This window comes from Lichenostomus cassidix, chromosome 7 (genome assembly GCF_008360975.1).
Source record: "Lichenostomus cassidix isolate B80296 chromosome 7, HeHo_3.0, whole genome shotgun sequence".
Taxonomy (NCBI): domain Eukaryota; kingdom Metazoa; phylum Chordata; class Aves; order Passeriformes; family Meliphagidae; genus Lichenostomus; species Lichenostomus cassidix.
Genome location: NC_139488.1, coordinates 36,374,597 through 36,398,466, shown reverse-complemented (window position 1 = coordinate 36,398,466; position 23,870 = coordinate 36,374,597). Strand labels below are relative to the sequence as shown.

Here is a 23,870-nt window from a genome sequence, read left to right as displayed (position 1 = left end):
CAGAATAAATACAAAGAGGACCTGAGGTGGCTGAAGGGCTTGGGTTGCTTCCTGTATGACACTCCTGACATGGTTCGTGCTCGGGATCTCCGCAAGCTCTGGGTAAGACTTTTCCTCTGGGAACCAAGCATGACAATAATTCATTCATTCCTGTGCATGCAGGAAGTGAAACACGTGAAAATGAGCAAAGAATGGCAGAATTTTGTGCCATGCAGTCAATGAGTTGTTTCAAAGCACGGTTGGGTTGCAGTATAAAATTTCCTTTGTTAATACTGCTTTTCCTTTCCAGTCTAATTACATCTACACAAGTACTGCCAAGAAGCTGTGGCCTAAAGTCAGTGTGGTGTTGGATACTCCTGGATACAGAGCAGTGCAGGAACTAAAAACCCATCTGAGTGAGGTAAATTCTGTTATTTCTGCACAATTTTTTAGCTGGAATTAACTTCTCCCTGTGCTTTTTTCTGGAATAGATGGGATGTTATAAGTGCAAAGCTGTGATTGTGCAGCTTCTAAATAACAGCAGGAGAAATAATTCCTGGACCTTTCTCTTTCCAGCTGGTTTACAGAGCTGCAGGCAACGAGCTGAAGACAAAATACACTTCCATCCTTGATACACCTGACTTGATAAGAGCCAAGACAGGACAAAAGATACAGAGCCAGGTGAAAAATTTGTGCTGTTATAAAACTCAGTCAGGATCCTCCTTAATATATTGTTAAAGTTCAGTAAAAGCTTTCCAGGCCATTTCAAAGCAATGAAATTTGTCTCTACATTGTGAATTTTCAGCTGTATTTTAGAGACATAAAGAAAAGTTTTGTTGAAGTGTATATTGTTTTGATTATTTTCTTCTTGCTGCAGTACTTGTATGTGGAACTTGCCACGAAGGAGAGACCTCACCATCATGCTGATGGTCAGACTCAAGCCTTTACACATGCCAGGAATGTCAAGGATATGATCAGTGAGGTAAAGTCTTGGTTTTTTAATTTGCTACCACTGTGCTGAACTCTTTAGAAGTTTTATTTCTAATTTTAGTGGCAATTTCAAGGCTCAAATCTGTTTGGCCTTAGTTTTTGATTTTCTCTCTTAAGTTCCATGTTTCCTTTGTAAGTTCTGGTAAAATAAGGCATTCTGAAAATATGTTGTAGTATTTTGTAAAATAAGCTTTTTTTTGCAGATTGGCAACTTCTAAAATTGCCATTATAACTCTTTCCTTTTGCTGTCTCTCTTAGAAAAAATATAAAACCCAGTATGAGAAGATGAAGGACAAATACACCCCTGTCCCTGACACCCCAGTGCTGATCAGAGCCAAGAGAGCCTACCTCAATGCCAGTGATGTGAGTACTCCAGGAGCTCTCCCACTGCTGCTTTTCCTTGGATTCCTTTTGGAAATAACAGGAAAAAGATCAATGGGAAGCAACCATGCAAAGTATAGGATAAGTCTGTGGGGATCATAAACATTTGCATGTCCATTTCCATTTGATAATAGGGACATTGATAAGTTTTGATTTGATTCCACTGCAATGCTTCCTTTTTAATTTTTTTTTTCAATTATTATAATTCATTTTCATTTCCCATTGCACTGAAGTGTGGTCTTACAACAAAATGAAAAGAGATTTAAAGTAATTTGCTTTTTCAAGTCTCCAAATAGAGCAGCCTGGAGTGAAATGATTGATGCTGGGGCCATGATAGAATAACTTTTATCAGCATTTTCATCTCAGTTTTGTGTTAGAAGTAAACTGGCCTGTCACTGAGAATGTGTTCATTTTTAAATTCAGAAGTAGATTAGATAGAAAAATTACCTGAGCTGCTGCACAGGAGGTTGTTGAGGTGAAATTGATTTTTTTCTTCAAGCGTGGAATGGTTATTTGTGATTCAAGGCAATGCAAAAGTGCTCATTTGTGAGAGATTTTCCATGTATTTCAGAACCAGCAGGATAGGAAACTACATGAACAGAGCTGGTGTTTTGTTCTAGGGTTATTTAGCCTCACTGCTCTAAGAGTGATTTTTAAATACTGCAGAGGAGCATCCCAGCTCTTCTGCTTGTGGGGATTTCTCCTCTGGGAAAGTCTTTCTCCACAGACTGGGATAATCTTCCTGCTTTCTCCTACGTGAGGACATGGAAAAAGGGATAAGTAGTTTTTTATGGCAGAAGTGCCACTTGTGCTATTCTAGAGAGCAATCCTGTGATACAAGGATGTTTTTTCCTCAGTCTGAATGTGAGTTGGATGAAATTCTCTCTAATTTTCACCAAAAATCTCAGTCAAATTACAACTGTTAGTAAGCAATTGCAGCCTCTTAAAATTCCTCAGGGCTTGCGTTGGGGTGTCAGACAGCAACATATCCCTGGATATGATTCCTGAGAAGTGAGAAGTTTAACTGGAACAATTCTTGGCACATTAATCCCTCCTTTTGGGTGTGTTTTTTCTTCCCAGCTGCGCTACAAAGAAACGTTTGAGAACACCAAGGGCAAATACCACACTGTGAAGGATGCTCTGGACATTGTCTATCACAGGAAGGTCACTGATGACATCAGCAGTGTATGTACAGCATTTTCATTCCTAATCAGTGTTTGTCACTTAATAACCTAGAACAGGCCATTTTTGCTTTTGTTCCATTTAAAAGTGTTGATTCATTAGAAAAATACAGCATTATTAGTGATGATTTCTTCTCTTCTCTGGTATATTGGCTGCTGTTGATGTTACAAATTCATCTCATTTCCACTCCTTTAGTTCTGCTCTTCCAGCAAAAGAAAAAAATTGAACTTTTGTGTGGTCTGGAGTGTTCTCTTAAAATGTTTTACTCAATTCTTCCATTTCCTCCGTAGATCAAATATAAGGAAAATTACATGAGCCAGCTGGGAATCTGGAGATCAATCCCAGACCGTCCTGAGCACTTCCACCACCGCCTGGTCACTGATGCCATCAGCGATGTGAGTGCCAGCAGCTCCTGCAGGGGACAGGCTGAAAGCTGGAGCTCCAAAATGAAACCCAAACAGCTCCTGCAGGGGACAGGCTGAAAGCTGGGCTTCCAAAATGAAACCCAAACAGCTCCTGCAGGGGACAGGCTGAAAGCTGGAGCTCCACAATGAAGGCCAAACAGCTTCTGCAGGGGACAGGCTGAAAGCTGGGCTTCCAAAATGAAGCCCAAACAGCTCCTGCAGGGGACAGGCTGAAAGCTGGGCTTCCAAAATGAAGCCCAAACAGCTCTTGCAGGGGAAGGCTGAAAGCTGGGCTTCCAAAATGAAACCCAAGCCTTCTCCCTCACCAAAGGGAAAAGAGATGAAATACTGGATATACAGTAGCTCCTTAACTTTACAAGATTATTTTTAATTCACACCGATAGCTAATGATAGATTATGTGTGTGAGTAATCTGAGTTCATCACAAAAATATGAGGAACTAATTTATTTCACAATGGAATAATAATGGATGTGACTCTGTTTGCCACACCTTGTGTTGAGGTGCCATTTCAGCACTGATCATCTGCTTAAAACTGAGGCTTTTTACTTCTTTTCTAAAGGTTAAATACAAGGAAGACCTGGAATGGCTCAAAGGCACTGGCTGTTATGTGTGGGACACTCCAAGTTTTGTCCTGGCAGAGAAGAATAAAGTGCTATACAGTGGGGTGAGTCAAACACTCTGAATTGTTGCTGAACCTCTTTTTGATATTTACTCTACATTTACAACGATTTGTTGTTTGTAGAAAAGTTAAACACACAAATACAATAATTCCACCATGGTTTTGCTACAGGTTCTCTCTAAAATCATGTTTTCATTGCCTTCCCCTTCTTTGGATTAACACTGGAATGGTTTTTGTGTGTTTGGTTTTCTTTTGCTCCAGTGTAAGTACAAGGAGGATTTTGAGAAGACCAAGTCCAAGTTCAAATATGTGGCTGACTCTCCAATTAATGAGCATTTTAAATATGCAACTCAGCTGGTGGATGAGGTAAGTAAAGACTTCTGCAGTCTCAAGCTTCAGCAGTAAGTCTGTGAGTAAATACAGAGTTGAAGGTTGTCCTTCTTTATATTTAGGCTTAAAGATGCTTTAAGATCAAACTAAAATCATGAAAGGCAAGGTTGTTGTTTTTCTGAGTATTAAGACAGAACAGGTTTGCAGAGCCTAGAAAGTGAAATTCTCACCTGTTCCATTAATTTTCCATGGCAAAGGAACTTTCCCTCTGCTGAGTGGTAAATAAATGCTTAGATAATGCTGCTGGTGCAGCACTGGAAGCATTGTTGGCTTCCATCTGAAAAAGGTGTAGATAGAATTCCAATTGCTTTCCTAAAACATTGCTAAAATCTTTATTGGTGTAAGGAAGACAGTGGTATGTCTAAAGTTGCCATAGCTTGTTTCATTTCAGTTATTTTACCTTGAATTCTTCCTCTCTACCACACACTTTTTTCCTATTTTCCTCCTTTAGTGCTAAAGAAGTTATTAGTAGTGAAGGGGGTTAATGCAAACCCCTGATTTTAGAATTCAAATCACCACTGCAGTTTGCAGGATTAGTGCTCTACACCCCAGGACAAATTCCATGGAAAACACCAAGTTCTAGGTGATTCCCATCAGCTTAGGGTTGGCATAGCACCCCAAACTCTGATGCTTTTCATTGAAAAAGCAGATATTTAAATTTATATCTTGGTGTTTCATTCTATTTCACCAGCCATTATCTGTCAGTAAGTTTGTTACTGTATTACCTGTTCCAGGTAAGATAAGCTCTTTCAAAAGAAATAACAGAATTTTAATGGAAGATTGTTCAGTCTTCTTATTGTTTAGTTGAGCAAATAAGGAAAAAAATAATATCAGAAACATAAATAGGTAATATATTAGCAATGGGAGCTCCATACATGGAAATGAACTTGCTTAAATATCTTCTGTTATATAAGTGATGTTTTTTTACTAATGTCTCATTGTGTTCTCTTTGGACTCAACTCAGGAATCTGCAATACAGAGTTACTTCTGCAGTTATTTTTCATGAAGCAAGTCAATCATAAAATTGCTTATTGAAGGGATGGAACATAGACAGCCTTTAATTGTAGGCCTTCCAGAAGCAATTTAGAAATGCATTTACCATTTGGAAATAGTCTCTCTTATTTTCTTTTTTTTTAATGATTATTTTAATTTTTAATGTATTTTTCTCTTTTGGACGTGGACTTCAATCCCAGCCTGTAAAGAGGTTAACCCAATGATTTCTCTGTATCTTAACTCTCTCTTGTAACACTGTATTATGCTATTCTGAGCAGAAATTATATAAAGCTGCCTATGAGAAGCTCAAAGATAGGTACAGCGTTATTGTGGATGATCCCAGGAGTCTGCTGGCCAAGTGGGGCAGCACCCTGAGCAGTCAGGTACTGTGGGAGCACCTGGAGCAGCTCTGTGTGCTCCTTTCACACCCAGCAGTGTCACAGCCCTGTGATATTGTCATGTTTCTTCACTCAGTCACTCAATCTCCATCCTGCCACCCAAAAAGGAGTTGTCACTTTTTGTGTGAGCTGCTCTGTTCATCTGTCCTGTATGTATTTCCATTACTGTGCATCAATGGACATCAGAAATCCAATCCCTCTTGAAGCCACTGGAGAGGGTTGTAAAAAAATGCAGAATCAAGCATTTATTTTTTATTACCTCTCTTTTCAAATCTTTTTACTCATTTCTAGACAAAGCAACAGGGACACATTTGCGTTAATCTCTTATTTACTCTCATCTCCCCCCAAAATTAATAATTTCCTTAATGGGAGACTAGGCAATTTTTAAAATATTTACTCTTGACAGTGCTAATAATTCAGATGTAAATTGTATGCACATGTGGATGAATACATACAGCACCTTGCCTAAATCTCTCCACTCTCCAAGTGCCTGGGATCTAGAGCTGTGTCACTGTTCATGTTGTTCATGAGTCTCTCTTGTCCTTGGTTGCCATTTGCATGGACAGAAAAGCTATAAATCCTTTGCCAAGATGCTCCTGCAGCACGGATGCAATGAGATTCTGAGGCCAGATATGCTGACAGCACTCTACAACACATACCTGTGGAGCCAGGTAATCTGCAGAGCTGCTGCTCTAGGACACCTTAGACACCCATTTTAGCTGCTTGGACTTGTCATATTTACTGCTCCTTATATTTCTGTGGATTTCAGACCCCAAAGCTTCCTCAACGTGCTTAATGCTGGCTGTGGTAAAATAAAACAGAATATCTGAAACAGTATTTGCTGTCACTGGGGCATCACTCAGCTCAGGCTGAGCTTGTCCCCATTTTCTCCTTTCATTAGAAATAATTGTTATGCATTTTATGTAATTATGTAAAAAATCAATTTCCCATACATTTCAGATATTGGATGTTAGCTCTTCCTGATATTTCCCTAACCCAGTTCCCATTCTGACACCATTCCTTGGCCTGACCAACTCTGATAACCCAAAATCCTTAATTCAGGAAGAACATGATGGATCTGGCAAGGAAATCACAACATTTATCTGCCACTCTGCCCAGAATGGTGTCAGACACAGGACAGTTATTTCTGATGTCAAATCCCACCTACTGGCAATAACCTCACCTTTTGCAGTGGGAAAAATCATACCTGGTCATGAAAATTATGAATTTCATATAAATTATACACTGGAAATACAACAGTAGCAAACAATTCCATGAGAGGGAGAAGTGTGGAATTCTTTGTTATTGCCTGTGCCAATAGTGACATTCTTCAGTAATAAACCACTGAAGGGCTTTTAAACATCTGTGTTCCATTTTTCTGTGGATTTCCATTATTTCATTAAAAACTCCTTGCAGGTAACTTTAAGTATGTTTGAATTCAAGCAAGAAGTGTCTGACCTGCATGTCCACCCGAGTTCACTTCATGTTATCATTGATTATTTGTTCATCATTTTTCATATTTTGTCTGTCATAGTCCCATTTCAAATGCATGGTTTTGTTTTCTGATAAAGGGTAGAGCATGAAAATTCTTTTTAAAAAATGTTTTAATTTTTTAAATTGTTTTAAATTAAATTAAATTAAATTAACATATAATAAATGTTAAATTTATTTTTTTAATTTAAATTTAAAAAATGTTAAAATTTTTCTAACCTTTCCCAGCTGCCTTTAGGCTTCCTACTGTGAGTTCCCATTCTTGGTGAACAGTTTGTTCTCCCTGAACTCTCTGAAAACAGGTTTAGAAAGGCAGATTTCTTTAAGAAAATTAAGAAAATGAAGAAAAAACGGCAGATTTTCTTTAAGAAAATCATTACCAGGCACAAATCCTGCTGCCAAAGCCTTTAAAATATGCTGGCATTGTGATATATTTGGTGGATGTTTTTATCTTCTGCTGTGTAAAACAATTTACATTTCTCTTCATTCTGATCACAGAATTATTAAGGTTGAAAAAGACCTCAGAGATTGCCAAGTCCAACTTTTGACTGAATATGATGAATATTTAAAAGTTAGATATTGCCCATTATGAAATTAAAAGTCACTGATCTGCCAAGACTGATTTTTTTTAGCTCAATCCTGGAGATTTTAGCTTGAAATAACCATAAAATTGATCAGACAAACAGATAGGCAGCCTTTTTGCAAGGAAGGGATTTGCAGTTCAGCTCGTGGTGCATGTTGGGCTTTCTCTGGCTTTGTGGGAGGGTTTTGGAATTTAATCCATGGCTACAATCCCACCTCTGGAAGAGGTTTTGTCCTGGTCTGTGTGACTGAGAGCCTTTCCCCATCTCCAGATTCAATACAAGAAGGACTATGAGAAGAAGAAAGGCAAATACACCACAGTTCTGGACACTCCAGAATATTTACGAACCACAAAGGTCAACAAAATGATCAGTGATGTAAGTGTGGATCCTTTGGGATAATCACCCCAGGGCATTCCCAACTAACACCAAAGATTCCAAGAAATAATCCTACCTCCAATTTGCCCCTTCAGATTATTTACAAGCTGGAGTACAACAAAGCCAAGCCCAAGGGTTACACCACCATCCAGGACACGCCGATGCTGCTGCATGTGCGCAAGGTCAAGGACAGGATCAGCGATGTGAGTCAATCCTCCTGGGGCATCAAAACCACACCAAAGGAACTTTTTAAAATTGATAGCCAATGTTTATAATTCCTGTATAGTTCCTCCTTTTCCATATTTACTAAATGTCATTAATGGAGGTATAAAATCTTAAAGATTTCAAGGGAAAATCATCGTCTTGTTAGGTCATATTGGCCTGTAAAACTACATCTGCATTCAGTGCTTTTTCAAAAAGATTTTATCTTGACAGGAGCGATTTTAATTAAGCTTTTCATGTTCTGATGGTTTTCTTCTGGATGCTGATATTGTCTTTGTAAACATTTTTCCATCTTTGCCTTTCTTTAGCTGAAATACAAAGAGATGTATGAGAGGAGTAAATCTCGCTGCAACGTCGTGGCAGATTCAGTTCATATTAAAACTCCCAGACATGCCTACAAACTGAACAGCAATGTGAGTTCTGTCCTGCTCATCTTTTCGTTTTATTCTGGAGAGTGTTGGGAACTGGCAGTGGCAGCCACAAGAAATTATTTCCAGTTCCATTGAATTTTTTTGGGCACCGCTTCTAATCCTTATGCTGCTGGAACAAAATGTATTTTAATTGATTTCATACTGAAGTGCTCACTCTGGCAAGTTGTCCTCGAGGTCCTTGGATGTCACACATCCTGTTCTTCTCACTGTCCTGTTTTCCTAGCAAAGACACAACTGTCCCAGGAATTCCCTGTGGTGATGTTTGTGTGGACAAAGCAAGAGATTTATGGGAAACTTCCCTGTATTTTCCATTTTTGGTGCCCAATACTCATTTCAGCAGGAAGGATTTGAAAGTTCTCCCCTTCTCCAAAGTCAGGACATCATTTCAGACCTCCACATTCCTTTTTTCCACCCAGCAGTGGAAAAACTGGAGTGAATTGACTGTGCATGGCCCAGAGGAAAGCCCTAGTCTGATGGAGATGCATTTTCCTACCTCTCCTCACAGCCCAAAAGAGAATTGGCATCTATAAGTCATGTGTAAAGTACTCAGCTTCTAATGAACCCTCTTTTTGTGTGTTTTCCCCTGAAAACAGCTGGGTTATAAGAAGAAATATGAAGAAGCCAAGGCTCACTGGCACCTGATTGCTGACAGACCTGACTTTGTCCAAGCAGCCAAGTCCTCTCTGCAGCAGAGTGATGTAAGAAAATCAGAATTCACTGAATATTCCCCTTTCTCATCTCCCCTGCTCACAATTTGTAAAAAATTAGAGAAGATCTGAGACTCTCTTATTTTGTCTTTTATTTTTTTCTTCCTGCAGTACGAATACAAACTGGACCGGGAATTCCTCAAGGGATGCAAACTCTCTGTCACAGATGATAAAAACACAGTGTTGGCCCTAAATAATGCCATCCTGGCCAGTGATGTAAGTACTGAACTCACTTCTCTCAAGTTCTCTACTACCACTTTACTCCTTACATAACTGTTTTATTGGAAATATAATTGAATTAACAATGAGGCTTTGAACGGTTGTTCCCAGTCTCGCTTCATTATTTGAATTGATCGATTTAATTAACAAATTGACTGAATAAATTTGAATAAATTTGGTCCTGTAAGTGCCACTAGCCCAGTTCATGGATTAAATTAATATTCAAAGTTAACATTGTCCAGACCCCTAGATTCTGTATTCCTGTTATTGAAATGGAGATGTCTGCAGAAAACAACCAAAAAAAGCTGCAGGCATGAATTGGGAATAGCACAAAATACCTTTAATGATAACAACACAAAACATCTTTAATAATAACACAAAATATCTTTAATAATTACTAATATTAATATACTGACTATGTTATGTGTCTTATTAATATACTGAATATGTTAATATTCAGTATATTGATTGCATTCCAAATGAGAGCCACTGGAATGCATGGACTAGGCTGAATTCATCTTGTAAAACATTAAAATACAGGATTTCCTGCAAAAATTTGCACTCACAAACAAACACAACTTTTATAATTTCTTTTTAATCTGCCAGAAGACAAAACTCACATCATTTAAACTGAGATCTTTCCTTCCTGCTAGATAAAATACAAAGAGAAGCACAACAAAGCCCGAGGGACCTACCGGGTTGTTCCAGACACCCCTCAGATCCTGCTGGCTAAGAATGTCAGCTCCCTGGTGTCTGAGGTAAAACATCAGCACTTCTGGATCCATTTTAATTTAATTGATTTCCCTGAACTGCTGGGTTTGAGCTGGTTTTGCCCTGTGCTTGCAGAACAAGTACAAAGAGCAGAGCAAGAAGCAGCTCCCCCATGGCTCTTTCACCACCCTGCCCGAGACAAGGGACACTGTCCATGTGAAGGAGGTGACCAAGAATGTCAGCGAGGTGAGTTCAGACTCAGCTCATCATCCCCAAAGAGGATTTTGCCATCTAAATCCCAAAAGCTGCTGCCCACACCTTTGGGGGATGAGGTGACTCCTCTCTATCCACCTACAGCAGTGTCAAGGAGCTTTTTGCCAAGTTTCAGTGGCATTTCCCTCCATGTGACATTAAAAACTCACACGTGGCCCTTTGTGCTCTTGACAGACAAACTACAAAAAGAAGTTTGTGAAGGAGAAAGGCAAATCCAATTATTCTGTCATGCTGGAGCCTCCTGAAGTGAAACATGCCATGGAAGTTGCTAAAGCCCAGAGTACAGTAAGTTTGCCTTCTTTTTCCAGTAATTGAGTTGGTTATGTAAGCAAATTCAGCTGGAAAAGCCCATCTTTATGGATTTCTGAATGTCCTTCAAGCTTCTGTGTTCAGGTGTATTTTGAAAGATAAAGGTAAAAATATTTACAAATGTAAAATTGCACTGAAATAAAGGGTTTGTGCTTAAATCCCATGGTTGGATTTCAAGTAATCTGGTGCAAATCACATCTGATAATTTTTTCATCCCTTCAGGTACAGACAGAATTTCCCACATTTATTTATTTATTTATTTATAGACAACTGGCAAATCCAGATTCCCAGATCCATTCTTTGTGAATTTATTTCCAAAACAAACCCATGCACTCTCTCAGCGACATTACTGTGTCCTTCACTGATAGAGTCCCCATGAATAAACCTCAGAAATTTCCTTTCTTCTCTCTATTTTCATGGATTAGATTGAATACAAGAAGGATGCCAAGTCCAAACTCCACTACACACCCATAGCAGATCGACCAGATATCAAGAAAGCAACTCAGGCTGCCAAGTTAATCAGCAATGTAAGTGTTTTTAAGTCTTTTGTAGAATCCTTTAGCATTGCTTTCGCTCCAAAATCCAGTAGAATAGTTAAAATGGGGATGTCATCACTCCTAGATGATTTCTTTCTTTCATTAGATTGAGTATAAGAAGCGAGGAGCAGCAGGAGTGGGTGTGACCATGCTGGGACGTCCAGACATCGAGCTAGCCAAGGAGGTGTCCAAACTCACCAGCCAGGTAAGGACAACAGGAAAAGTTGGTGAGACTTCAAAGCAGAGAGAGAAATGAGAGATAAAATTAACTTACAGAGTGATGACATTGTTACAACTGAAATTGTTTCCAGATCAGGGGGAAAGGGAAAGGAAGGGAATGTGGTAAAGTGAAAATGAAATACCAGCACAAGGTATTCATTTGTTACACTTTTCTACTGATTTACTAAATGTCATTAATGGAGGTATAAAATCTTCTTATAATGTTGCTGTGACAAAAATCCTGAAGCTGAAGTGTTTTCCCTGTTCTTTTTAGCTCTTCTGGGTATTGGCTTTACCAGAACCAACCTTTACCTGACTCTTACTTTCCATCTTTTGAACGAACACTCAGTTTCTTTCCAACACTTTCTTTTCCCTTTGCATCTTTCAAAGAATCTTGTGCCAGGGCTTCAATCCATCTTGGTTCTTTGTCCCTCCTCATGTTTTAATTCTGGATTTTTGCCCTTCTGACCTTGCTTTCTTGCTGCTGCTTGTAGGCAGAGTACCTCAAACAACACATGAGAGGCCATGGAGCTGCATCCTATGACACTCCCTGGATGAGAACCTTTAAGAAAGCTAATATGCTAAGTAGTCACGTAAGAGAACTTTAATTAAGTGATATTAATGCCACTGCTGTGCATCTGTGTCTTGCTTGCATAATTATCTTGCAATTCTGCAGCACCACGTGAAGTCTGAAAGGTCTTTCTGTCCTTTGTCATGGTTTTGGAGCTTCCAGGTTTTTTAATGGAGGCTTCCAGTGCACTCACCTAATGTGAAAACTCTCCCTTTTCACTCAAAATCCCTAAAATTTGAGCTGGCATTGTCTGAAATGGCAAAAAAAAAAAGGGAAATATATGTGTAAATATATGTGTAAATATATGTGTATGACCAATCTGAACAACAGTGCTGGTAATTTTCAGTGAACAGTGAGCAGAACTTCATTTTAATTCTTCAGACTTCCATTAAAACTTCATTTAAACTTTAATTAAACTATTATATTGGCTGGAATCTCATACTGGCACAGCAGAATATGACTGAATCAGTCCCACTGAGAAGTGCAGTACTGGTTTGAGGGCTCATTGTTTCTTAGACCTCTTCCCACACCAAAACCTTTGGAAAATAATAAAATCTAGAGCCTGGATTGCCCATCAGACCCACAGACAGGTCTGTGCCATTTCAATTTTGCACATATATTTCCATGGGGAAAAAAAGGGAGATTTTGGTTTTTCCATGTCTGGCTGTGTCTGCTGCATGTAATGTTTGAATGTCCACCAAGGTGTCTCCAGGAAAACCAAGGAACTCCTCAGAAGTTAAAATGATCTACAGGAAAAAGAAGAAATTCTGGCTATTCCCATTCAGTGATGAGATCCTGGTTTTCCACGCTTTTTGCCACTCTGGGTCTTTTCAACATTCCTTGCCAAGACTGTTTTGATTCTGAGAGAAAATGAGCTGCTGGAGGGGCAGTGAGGGAGCAAAGAATGATTGGCATCATCTTTAATTTTTTGGTTTTTTCTCTTGGGCATCTCTTCTCATAAACTTTGTAAAGCTTCATGTCCTGTTTGTTTATCCAGCTGAGTTTTTTTAGTTGGTTTTTGTCTGTCTGGTTTGCTTGCTTTTAATTTTGCGTAGATCTTCCAGCAACTCTTCTTTTGGATTTAAAAAAATTCTCATTCTCAACATCTCTGTGCCTCCAGCCTGGATCTGCTGGATTCTGATGGCTCATATTGTTGTGTTTGACTCTGGCTGATGCTGATGTGGTTTGGAAGTGTTACTAACCCTCTTGTAGAATCTAATTAATTCTTTCTCATTAGCAATTAACTGTGTCACTGGTACCTTTGTGATAATTTCTGTCCTCCTTTATCTCTAACCCAGTCAGAACACACTGTGTGAATAACAATGTAGGGGAAAGTATTTCATGTATTGACATCTTCAGTGCTCTTAAGTCTTGAGGTTGTTTTTAAAGCTCTTACTTCTCTAAAGATTTCTTTTAAACACTCTTCCATATACTTTTATTATATTGTATCTATTATATATATAGTATTTTATATATATAATTTTCTTGTATTTTACTCTTACTATACCTGTTTTTATCTCTTTGTGAAACATCTTAAATCAATGGATTATTCCCATCGAGTGAAAAATTCTTCACCTCCAAGGGTCACAATTTTGACAACACAATTCTCTTGACTGTTTTATTTTTGCAATGAGCAGATGTAACCTGTGCACTGGGAGAAAAATTTCAATAGCTACAGATGTAGATATTCTTTGAAATGTAGATTTTTTTTTTGAAACTGTCTTTATTCCAGTGGATGCCTTCAAGTTCTGCACTTTTGTTCTTCTCCCAGGCAGCCCCACTGAGGGTCTCTGTTTGTGCAGCCAAACAAGGGAGTTCTCTAACACCAGGTTGTTCTCTGTTTAGGTGAAATACAAGGAGAATTTTGCCAAAGAGCTGGGTAAAAAGCCCAAGTACGATTTGAAGGAAGCCAAAATCTACAAGACCCTGAAGGATGCTCACAACATGGCCAGTGAGGTACGTTTGCCTCTCCTTTTCCCAGGAGGGGGAAATCCCAACTTCTTCCCAAGCCTCCTCTGTGCTCTGGGAACATCCCCCAGCCTGGCTGGACCAGCAGGGCCATCTCCTGATGGGTTTGTCCCTGTCCCTGTCCCTGTCCCTGCAGGTGAAGTACAAGGCAGACCTGAAGAAGCTGCACAAACCCGTGACAGACATGAAGGAGTCTCTGCTGATGAACCACGTGCTGAGCACAAGCCAACTCGCCAGTGCTGTAAGCTCAGGGTGATCCCACAGTTCAGCAGTGGGAATTCCTCTTGGAATTCTGGCTGCTAGCTCCTCCTGTAACCATTGCTCCCTGTGTTACCTGTGTGGACATCAGCTGGTAGTGATCTCTTCCTCTGTCTCCTAATGATTCCTCCTTAACCAGTGCCTTCCCCACCTTTGTTCTCTGGGAAGGGAAAGCTTTGTTAGCTGCTAATGTTTTAAACACTCTGATAATTTTTACTGGATTGATTCTTGGGCCCATTTTAACTGAGTGCAGAACTGCTAATATTTTAAACACTCTGATAATTTTTACTGGATTGGTTCTTGATGCCATTTTAACTGAGTGCACTACACTAACAAATACCTTTTTTATATTTTCCCTTTTTTTATTGATTACTATATTTAATTTTTTTACTTTTTATCTGTTTTTTTTTTTTTTTTACTTCATGTTTGTTTAACAACTCCCTATTGCAAATATACATAATTATGCCTAACAAAATAATTGATCATTTTAATGAGAAAAGGCAAAACCCTTTATTGCCTGGTACAGCCTTTTCATGAACCCACTGTGTTTTCTCTTTCTTTTTCTTCTTTTAATCCTGGTTTCGAGACAACCTTTGTTGCAATCCAAATACCCATAAAAAAACATAACTGTTCAATCTTTAACCCCCAATGCCACTTCTAAACTTCTTGGTTTTTGTTTCACTTCTTGCATTTCTAATTCATCTTTGATGTTCCATTGACGTGTTGCTTTGATTGGACCTAAGAAGTAAATTTGCTGAGGGATTTTTTTTTTTTGATTGAGATGATTTTTGACACCTTCCCTTCAGTACCAGTACAAGAAGCAATATGAGAAGAGTAAGGGTCACTACCATGTGGTGCCAGATAATCTTGAGCAGGTTCACCTCAGGGAGGCCTCAGAGCTCCAGAGCCATGTAAGTTGGTCGTGTGTTTGTCGTTATCCCAACTCACTGAGCACCAAATCCTGCCAAAATCATCCCAGTAAATCCTCCAGGCTGGGACATTCCCTGTGCCTCTCTGCCTCACCAACACTGCTAACCTGGGGAAGGAAGCCAGGGGGAAATCCCTGCCCATTTGCAAGTTTATAAAACACTAAATAGACAGATAAAATCTCTGTGTGATTCCTTCATTCCAGAGTCAATCCCAGTTCCCTCTGCTGCACATGGATATTTTTACACAGGATAATACACTTATTATGAGGATCTTTTTCTCCATAGGAACAAAGAACCTGGAAATCACAGAAACTAGGAACTGAAGGAGCTAGGGTTGTTGCTGACAGTGTGTTTCCAATTGCTTTGAGTGATCCAAAGGAGAGCTCTGCTCTCATTTTCTGTATCCAAAATTGCTTTAACCAAAACAGCACCTCCTGCTGCTTTTAAACACATCAGGAGTTTTTCCCTCCTGAATAAAATGCTGAATCACTCCAGAGATTAATATTTATAGTCTGATTTGGTCTTTGATCCTCTCTATTCCAAGTATTTCTTGGCTATAAAGCAATGGAGAAATTACTGCTGGAACACCAAGGGACACAGCTGATTGTTCTGATGCTCTGCACAGAATTCCAGAATGGTTTGGGTTGGAAGGGACATGAAGGATTATCCTGTCCCTGCCATGGGACACCTTCCACTATCCCAAATTGCTCCAGCCTGGCCTTGGACACTTCCAGGGATGTTCAAGGCATGGAAGGGCAAAAAGGTCACACAGCAAAGGAAATGGTTCATCAGGTTGTAGTTAAATTTTAAATCAGTGCTTGTTGCTCCAGTTTGGGATCAGACTCTGACTCAGCCATGGCCACAGCATTTCCTCATTCAGCACTCTGAAAATCTGGATAATGGGATTGGAGCAGGAATTTCTTCATCTTTGTAGACATTTGACTTCCTGGACACCAAATTTTACATTTTCTGGTCAATAATACAGATTTCAGGAAGGCAAACAATATCAGACATTAATTTTTTACCACAGAACTGCTGACAGCAGGCACTTACTACTCAATTAATTAGTTCTATTATTGAGGAAGGTGACTTTCTGTCTTTTCTCCTCAGGTGAAATACAGAGAAAAGTATGAGAAGGAAAAAGGAAAACCCATGTTGGACTTTGAAACTCCCACTTACCTGACTGCAAAGGAGTCTCAGCTCATGCAGAGCGAGGTAAAATCAATACTGACAGACTGAAAAAAATTCAAATTTAATTATTAAACTTTAATGGGGATCTAATAGGCAATTCTACTTCATCTTGTGCATGCTGATAGACTGAGAAATTAAATCAGATTTCTTTGTATTGGTTCATAAATGCTGCATTGAACATTCATGACACTTTCTTGTCATGAAGTGGATTTATCTGGAATTTTTATCAGCTGGTAGTTAAAGAGGCTTAAACAGATCTTTGAGTAAGCAATGTAGTATGAAATTAATTTCACTTTTTCAACATGACACATTGTTTGTGTGTTATCACAGGACACAGAAACTGCCCTACTTTTTTTCTACCTCAAAACTCCATTTTTTGAGAAACTCTTTGATTCCCTGACCCCTTTTCTTGAGCAGCTTTTTTGATGTTTATTTGCAGTATAATCCTGTTCTGGCACAGATGGAGGCTGCAGAGCAGCTCTGAAAGGCCATTAGTCCTTGTGCTCCTCTGAATGTTTTCTCTGCATAGACAAATCAGGAGAAAAATAAAAATAAAAGCAGGATCAGGTTTCATTGGAAAGCAATCAGCTGTTTCACAAATTTTGGTGGAAAGAGGATTTATTGCTTTAGGTGCCCATTTAGCATCAACTAAACATTGATATCCTCCCAGCTTTGCACAGAATGAAAAATATTGTAATAAATATTTTCTATTTTGCTTCTTTTTTCTTTTTTTTTTTTCTTCTTCTTCCTCTTCTTCTTGCTCTCATTAGAAAGAATATAAGAAGGACTTTGAAGAGTCCATGAAGGGCAGGAACCTCACTGGCCTGGAGGTCACACCATCCCTCTTACATGTCAAATACGCCACCAAAATAGCGAGTGAGGTATCAGCTCCTCTGGGCTCCTTCCCTCTGCCTCCTGCAGCAATTCCAGCCTTCCCAGCACCACTTCTTCTTCCCCACTCTCCTTCCCAGCCACACTGAGCATGTTTACATCCATTTTGTGCTGTGAGCTAATTTGCCCTGGACATGTATTCCTTGTCCTTTAACTGTATTCCCATTTCCTGTCCCTCTCTGACTTCCCTCAGCCTAACTGGTTCATATGTGTGTGCCTTGGCAATTTATCTTCCACAATAATCCCTATCTTTTGTTGGAATAGTTCTTCCATAACCCTCTACAAAATTCTTTCTTGTTTTCCTATTTTCTTTTCTTTTTTTTTTTTTTTTCTTTTTGAGCTTTTGGAATTCTTTTTTCTTTCGTTTTCTTTAATTTTTTGCAATGACCTGACAGAGTGTAAAACTCCCTTTGAGTCTGGCTTTGCAGTTTTTTTTCCCCTTCTCTTTCTCCTGCAGAAAGAGTACAGGAAGGATCTGGAGGAAGGAGTCAAAGGGAAAGGACTGACAGCCTTGGAGGAGACTCCAGACATGCTGAGAGCCAAGAATGCAACTCAAATCCTGAACGAGGTATGGAAAAGCTGTTTGGAAAATGCCTGAGTGGATGGAACAGCCCTGTCCTGGGCAGGGACATCTTCCACTGTCCCAGGTTGCTCCAAACCCTGTCCAGCCTGCCCTTGGACACTTCAGGGATCCAGGGGCAGCCACAGCTTCTCTGGGAATTCCAGCCCAGCCCCTCCCCACCCTCCCAGCCAGGAATTCCTAATTCCCAATATGCCATCCAACCCTGTCCTTCCACTGGTGGGAACTTCATCATCCCCTAGAAACTCTTGAGTAGAGAGAAAAAAAGAACATGGATGAGTGGCTAAGGATCAAAATGGACTGTAAAGTGAGCTCTTTCCTAGCATCAGTCACTGTCAGGAATTCAGATGGAGAACAGGAGCTGGGACCAACAGTCACTCCAGGGACTCGTTTAGTTAATTAGTCAAGGGACTAAACCAAGATTTAAATCATGAAGCACATGCTGAAATAATCTGAAATTGTGTAATTTGTGTGCATAATTATGAATTTGTATTAGAGGTATTCCTGGTTTGGGATGGGCACTATTCTTGATTTGGGATGGGTGGTATGCCTAGTTTGGGATTGGTGGTATTCCTAGTTTGAGATTAGTAATATTCTTGGTTTGGGATTGGTGGCATTCCTGGTTTGGGATTGGCTCTATTCCTGCTTTGGGGTTGGCACTGCTCCTGCTTTGGGGCTGGCACTGCCCTGCTTTGGGGTTGGTACTGCCCTGCTTTGGGGTTGGCACTGCCCTGCTTTGGGGTTGACACTGCCATGGTTTGGGGTTGGCACTGCTCCTGGTTTGGGGTTGGCACTGCTCCTGGTTTGGGGTTGGCACTGCCCTGCTTTGGGACTGGCACTGCCCTGCTCCGGGGTGTGTTTGTGCAGCTGCAGTTGTGCAGGTGATGCCATGCCATGCCCCACTCCTGTGTCCCTCTGCAGAAGGAGTACAAGAAAGCCCTGGAGCAGGAAATCCGCGGCAAGGGGCTGACCGAGCTGGCTCTGGAAACACCAGATTTCGTCAGGGCCAAGAATGCCACCGACATCGCCAGCCAGGTCTGTGGGCTTCCCTGAGCCCTTCCTTGGGGAAAACTGGGGTTTTTCTGGATAAACCAGTGCAGCTGTTGTGCAGAGATGCTCGAGGCCCCTAAACGTGAGCTTTGCCCGACAGATCAAATACAAACAATTGGCAGAAATGGAGAAAGCCAACTACACCAGTGTTGTTGATACTCCAGAGATTATTCATGCCCAGCAGGTCAAGAACCTTTCCAGCCAGGTATCTTGAGTGATCCATTAATCCTGCTCACGTGGGAACTGCAGGAAATACTAATTGAGCACCCAAATAACCACCTCACAACCTTCAGGAGATGCCAGGGAGCAAAACTCGCCAGAGTTCTGGAGTTCTACAGCAATAATCAAATTAATTTTACTACTGTATCAAATGACACAATAATTCCTCTTGCTTTGCAAAGCTAATTCTTTTTTAAAGCAGATTCTTCTTACTTTCCTACTCCTTAACAACCTGCTGTCTAAAATAAACCTTGCACAGAGGCATAATCTCAGTTTCTGTCAGGCAGAGAAGAGCTCACCTCTCCAGAAAAACAGGCATTACTCAGCAATCAATAACTCCAGTTTGTTCCTTGCTGCTTTTGTGTTTTTCTATTTTAATCCATTTGGGGTCTCCCATCAGAAAAAATACAAGGAAGATGCAGAGAAGAGCATGCCTTACTACGTGCCTGTGGCTGACACCCCAGAAATGCAGCGAGTCCGAGAGAATCAGAAGAACTTCAGCACAGTAAGTACAGAAATAAATTAAAAACACCCGTATTTTTCTCATTTTTGAAGAAAACTGTGAGTAAATTTGTAGAGCATAAATGTGACATTTGACTTCTCACCTTTTCACAGCTTCAATATCAGTCAGACCTGCAGAACAGTAAAGGGAAAGTCACAGTGGTGCAGGACACCCCAGAAATGCTGAGGGTGAAGGAGAACCAGAAGAATTTCAGCTCGGTATGGTCACCTCTGTCCTCACTTCTCAGCTCAAAAAAATAGAGATTAATACCTCTAATAAAATCACCATTTTTGGTGCTTCTCTCACAGGTGCAGTAGGTTTAGCAGGGATTTACAAAGTGCTTTTCCCTGCTGTTTTTTGGGGTGATTGCCCTCTTTCACATGCACAGCTGTGACAGAGTTAATCCCTCCTGTCATTAAGCTAATTAATATCCATTTTCCCTTGTGTTGTTCCCACGTCAGTCCCTCCCTGTCCTGCTGCCCCTCGTGCTCTGTCTGCTGAGTTGTTGCCCAGTTCTGTGTCCATGGAGTTCCTCAAGTCTCCTTTGGCATTTTGCCTCCTGCACCATTAGCAAAGCTCATGACAAAGTGGAAAATGGTTGCATAAAATAAATTACAGCAAATAATTGTCTTCAATCCTAAAATTAGCCCAGAAATGTTTTGATTGTGGAATTGTGGAATGGCTGGAAGGGACCTAAAGCTCATCTTCTTCCATCCTGCCATGGGCTCCTTCTAGTATCCCAGGAATGTTCTGCTGAAATGTATTTGATAATTTGATTTCTTATACAAATTACTTTCTATTTAAAGTGCATTAAATATGAAAAATCAGCTCTTTCTTTCCACAAATGGTGCTCACTTTGGACACCTTCAGAGAGGCCATGACCAGAGCTGATCCTCTGGATTGGCTTTCAGCTGCTCTGCTGTGTCCAAATCCACTGTCTGGGAGCAAGAATGTTGTGTTTTGGATGCTTAACCTTGTTGTCTTCATTCTGAACGTTAAGATTTTGTATAAAGAAGATATTGGAACTGGAACTACAATTGAAAAGACCCCAGAGATGCAGAGAGTTAAACAAACCCAGGATCATATCAGCTCGGTACACAAGAATTGATTTTTGATACTCACTCTACCACTGCTAATTCAACTTGAAATAATATTTTTTTTTCTATTTTTCTTTTCTTTACATCTTTCTAACAGTGGTTTGGCAATAACCCACCCAGTCCAGGGTGACTTTCTGAAAGTTTTTTCCAACCTCGTTACTTTAACAGTAACCTTTCTAATGATTAACGTTCCATTTCTTACTCACAACCCATTTCTAAACCATGGAAGATCTTGCTGTCGTTTTGATCTCATCCCAGATATAGTTTGGACAGAAAATAAAACCCGTTTAGGTTGGGAGGGATGTGTTGATATCATCTATTTGGAGCAGTTTGCTGTAGGATGAGTTGAGTTTTGAGTATCCCACAGGAGGAAGATTCCACAACCTGTTGCAGGGTGTGACCATCGCCCAGGAAAAAGTGTTTTACTCTGCTCAGACTGAATTTTCTGTTTTTTTTTTTGTTTTTTTGGTTTTTTGTTTATTTTTGTTAGGGTATTTTTGGGGTTTGGTTTTTTTTTTTTGATTTGTGTTGTCCTGCAAACTTCAACATTATCTAAAAGGTCACAGCACTCTAAAATTGGAATAATTAAACCTATTAATTTTACTTCAAAGCTCCTAAACCTCCTCCATGCTTTTTTTTGAGTGCTGATGTCATTTAGTGTCATGCACTAACACTGCTGCCGGTTTGTTCATGCAGGATGTGTCCGAAATGTTCCAAATGTTCTCGTGAAAGGCTTTTTTTGTTGTTATCAAAGCAGAAATGCAATGGCACAGTCACAGCTGAAATGTTGTGTGATGATGATTCCCACCTTTGTGAAACATGAGGGATTCTTACACATCCCAAATTCTCCTGTGGTTGGTAGAAAGGCCAGATAGGATCAGGTTTAAAGGATTTAACAAACCCTTTTAGTTTATTCCCAGTGACTCAACAGCTGATCTGCCTTGTCACAAATCCCTTGGGAAGGTGAGGGGAAGGTGCCGAAATCCATGAGATCCTTTAAGCTTTCCTTCTCCATGAGCTCAGGATAAAGCTCTTCATGCATCCACTGACTCCTTCCCTGCAAATCCTCTTCCCTCCCCTAATCCCTGTGCCTTTGCAGGTGAAGTACAAGGAGAGCATCGGCAAAGGAACTCCCATTCCCGACCTGCCCGAGGTGAAGCGAGTCAAGGAGACCCAGAAGCACATCAGCTCGGTAATTTCCCTGTTTCCTGCCCCATCCATGCCCTGCTCCAGCCTTTTGTTGCTGGCAAAGCTCCAGCTCTCCCAAATCGCTGGGATTTGGAAATCAGGGAATTGAAATACTTGAATTTTACTGGAATTATCCCAGTCGGTCACTTGCTGTGTTCCTTCTGTGATCTTTTCTAAACACAGAGCTAGGAACAAAAATCCCCAAATCCCCCAGGTGATGTGTTACAGTTTGTCTGGGAGAAAAGAGTTCTGTCAGGAAAACAGAACTCTGTGGGGAAGGAAAAAAACATAACCATTGGAGCCTTTTTTGGTGACAATTATAAGGGAAAACAAAACCTTCCCATATCCAGTCAAGTGGAGATTTCACATGTGTTTCACAGCTCACTTTGCACAACAGTTTTTCCAAATGATTCCTCAGTTTTTCTAACCTTTTCCATAGGTTCTTTTCCCTTGCTGGAATTGCTTTATTTGTTTCAATGATATCAAGCAGTGAATTTTTTTTTTTGTTGGTTTGTTTTGGTGCCAGGTTTGTTTTGGTACAAGTATTTTACTATTTTCAAGAAGAGCTGTGAATGCACTTCTCAGTATTCCCACGAGGTTGGGGTTATTCCACAACATCTCCTTTCATGAAAAATACAATTTTTAAAAAATCAAGTAGTTATAAATGAAATTAAACCTCTTAACATGAGTGGCAACTCAGCTATTTTTCTTCCTAGAGATTTAACCCGAAGTAAAGTAGTTGTGCAAACAAACAGGCACAGAATTAAAATTAATAAAGCCCACAATGAAATCTGTGTGCACTGAACAATTTTCTAAAAAGTTGTTTATTAATCCCATAAAGAAATGCTGACTGCCTGAAAAGCAATTCTATTATATTTCCTAAAGTCAGATGAAAAACAAAATGTCCCTCTCAGGGCTGGCTCAGCAGAATATTTAAATTTTTGTCCTTTACATGGAGACCCACTGAAGGTGAATTACTCTGAGGTGGTGACTGTGCTTATAAAGATACTGATGAATGTAAATGATGCCCTTATTTGTGTATAACCCCAGTTTATAATGGCAGTGAGCAGGTCAGGGATGTCCCCAGGGAGGTCTCACCGTGGTGTTGTGTCCCACAGGTGATGTACAAGGAGGAGCTGGGCACAGGCACCCCCACCCCTGTGACCCCCGAAATGCAGCGAGTCAAACGCAACCAGGAGCAGATTAGCTCGGTATTTACACCTGCAGGACTTATAACAACCGGCTGTTGTTATAATCCTGGGCTCATAACACCCTAACCTTGTTCTTCCTCAGGGGGTTAGTCCTGGCTGTGCCCTGGCAGGGTTTTAACTCATTGATCTTCCACTGACTGTGCTTTTGGGGGATTTACACCTTCACCTGCTTTTCTCCTGAGAACAAAACTGCCTGGAAATAACACTGGCATTTCCTGAGCTAAGCTGGGAAGCAGAACATCCCTTTGGAGTTGTGGTGTTTTTTCCCTGAGCCTTCATCTCCTCTCTGCAGTGCCCTATTGACAGAATAATCCAGCAGAATAATCCAGCACAGCCTGTCCTTAATCCTTGCCTCTGGACCGTGTGCCATGATCCCCGAGCGATCCTAACGCTGCCCAGAACGCGCAGAGCAGTGGGATTTGGGGGATCTGGCCTGTGCTCAGCGGGGCTGTTGTGGCAATGCTGTTGTCCCTCGCAGGTGTTGTACAAGGAGGGTTTAGGGGCAGGCACGGCCACGCCGGTGACCCCGGAGATGGAGCGAGTCCGACGGAACCAGGAGCACATCAGCTCGGTACTGAGCGATCAGCCGCACCCTCCTCCCTCCCAACGCCCAACCCAACCCCTCTAACTCCTCCGTGTCACATCCCTGCCATCCCTGGGGAGCTGGGAGCAATCCTTCCTTACTCAAACCACTAAACCTCTGTCAGCATCCCGACTGGTTCCATTTCCCCTCAGTTCAATTCATGCTGTTGTTCCACCCGGGAGATTTCCTCCTCATTGA

At 40.6% G+C, this 23,870-nt stretch overlaps 1 protein-coding gene across 1 annotated transcript in view; it reads left to right on the top strand.

The window, feature by feature from the left end:
• The window catches only part of NEB (nebulin), a 96,706-nt gene that overhangs the window by 60,625 nt on the left and 12,211 nt on the right, over nt 1-23,870 (top strand). The window contains exons 104-135 of the mRNA XM_085067186.1: nt 857-961; nt 1,228-1,332; nt 2,431-2,535; nt 2,823-2,927; nt 3,517-3,621; nt 3,838-3,942; nt 5,924-6,028; nt 7,703-7,807; nt 7,903-8,010; nt 8,338-8,442; nt 9,054-9,158; nt 9,279-9,383; nt 10,040-10,144; nt 10,233-10,343; nt 10,545-10,655; nt 11,105-11,206; nt 11,322-11,420; nt 11,929-12,027; nt 13,851-13,961; nt 14,110-14,214; nt 15,038-15,142; nt 16,271-16,375; nt 17,122-17,232; nt 17,700-17,810; nt 18,744-18,857; nt 18,973-19,077; nt 19,492-19,596; nt 19,707-19,811; nt 20,594-20,686; nt 21,790-21,882; nt 22,997-23,089; nt 23,568-23,660. Coding sequence (XP_084923312.1) covers nt 857-961; nt 1,228-1,332; nt 2,431-2,535; nt 2,823-2,927; nt 3,517-3,621; nt 3,838-3,942; nt 5,924-6,028; nt 7,703-7,807; nt 7,903-8,010; nt 8,338-8,442; nt 9,054-9,158; nt 9,279-9,383; nt 10,040-10,144; nt 10,233-10,343; nt 10,545-10,655; nt 11,105-11,206; nt 11,322-11,420; nt 11,929-12,027; nt 13,851-13,961; nt 14,110-14,214; nt 15,038-15,142; nt 16,271-16,375; nt 17,122-17,232; nt 17,700-17,810; nt 18,744-18,857; nt 18,973-19,077; nt 19,492-19,596; nt 19,707-19,811; nt 20,594-20,686; nt 21,790-21,882; nt 22,997-23,089; nt 23,568-23,660 — 3,339 coding nt within the window. The remainder of the gene's footprint in view (nt 1-856; nt 962-1,227; nt 1,333-2,430; nt 2,536-2,822; nt 2,928-3,516; nt 3,622-3,837; nt 3,943-5,923; nt 6,029-7,702; nt 7,808-7,902; nt 8,011-8,337; nt 8,443-9,053; nt 9,159-9,278; nt 9,384-10,039; nt 10,145-10,232; nt 10,344-10,544; nt 10,656-11,104; nt 11,207-11,321; nt 11,421-11,928; nt 12,028-13,850; nt 13,962-14,109; nt 14,215-15,037; nt 15,143-16,270; nt 16,376-17,121; nt 17,233-17,699; nt 17,811-18,743; nt 18,858-18,972; nt 19,078-19,491; nt 19,597-19,706; nt 19,812-20,593; nt 20,687-21,789; nt 21,883-22,996; nt 23,090-23,567; nt 23,661-23,870) is intronic.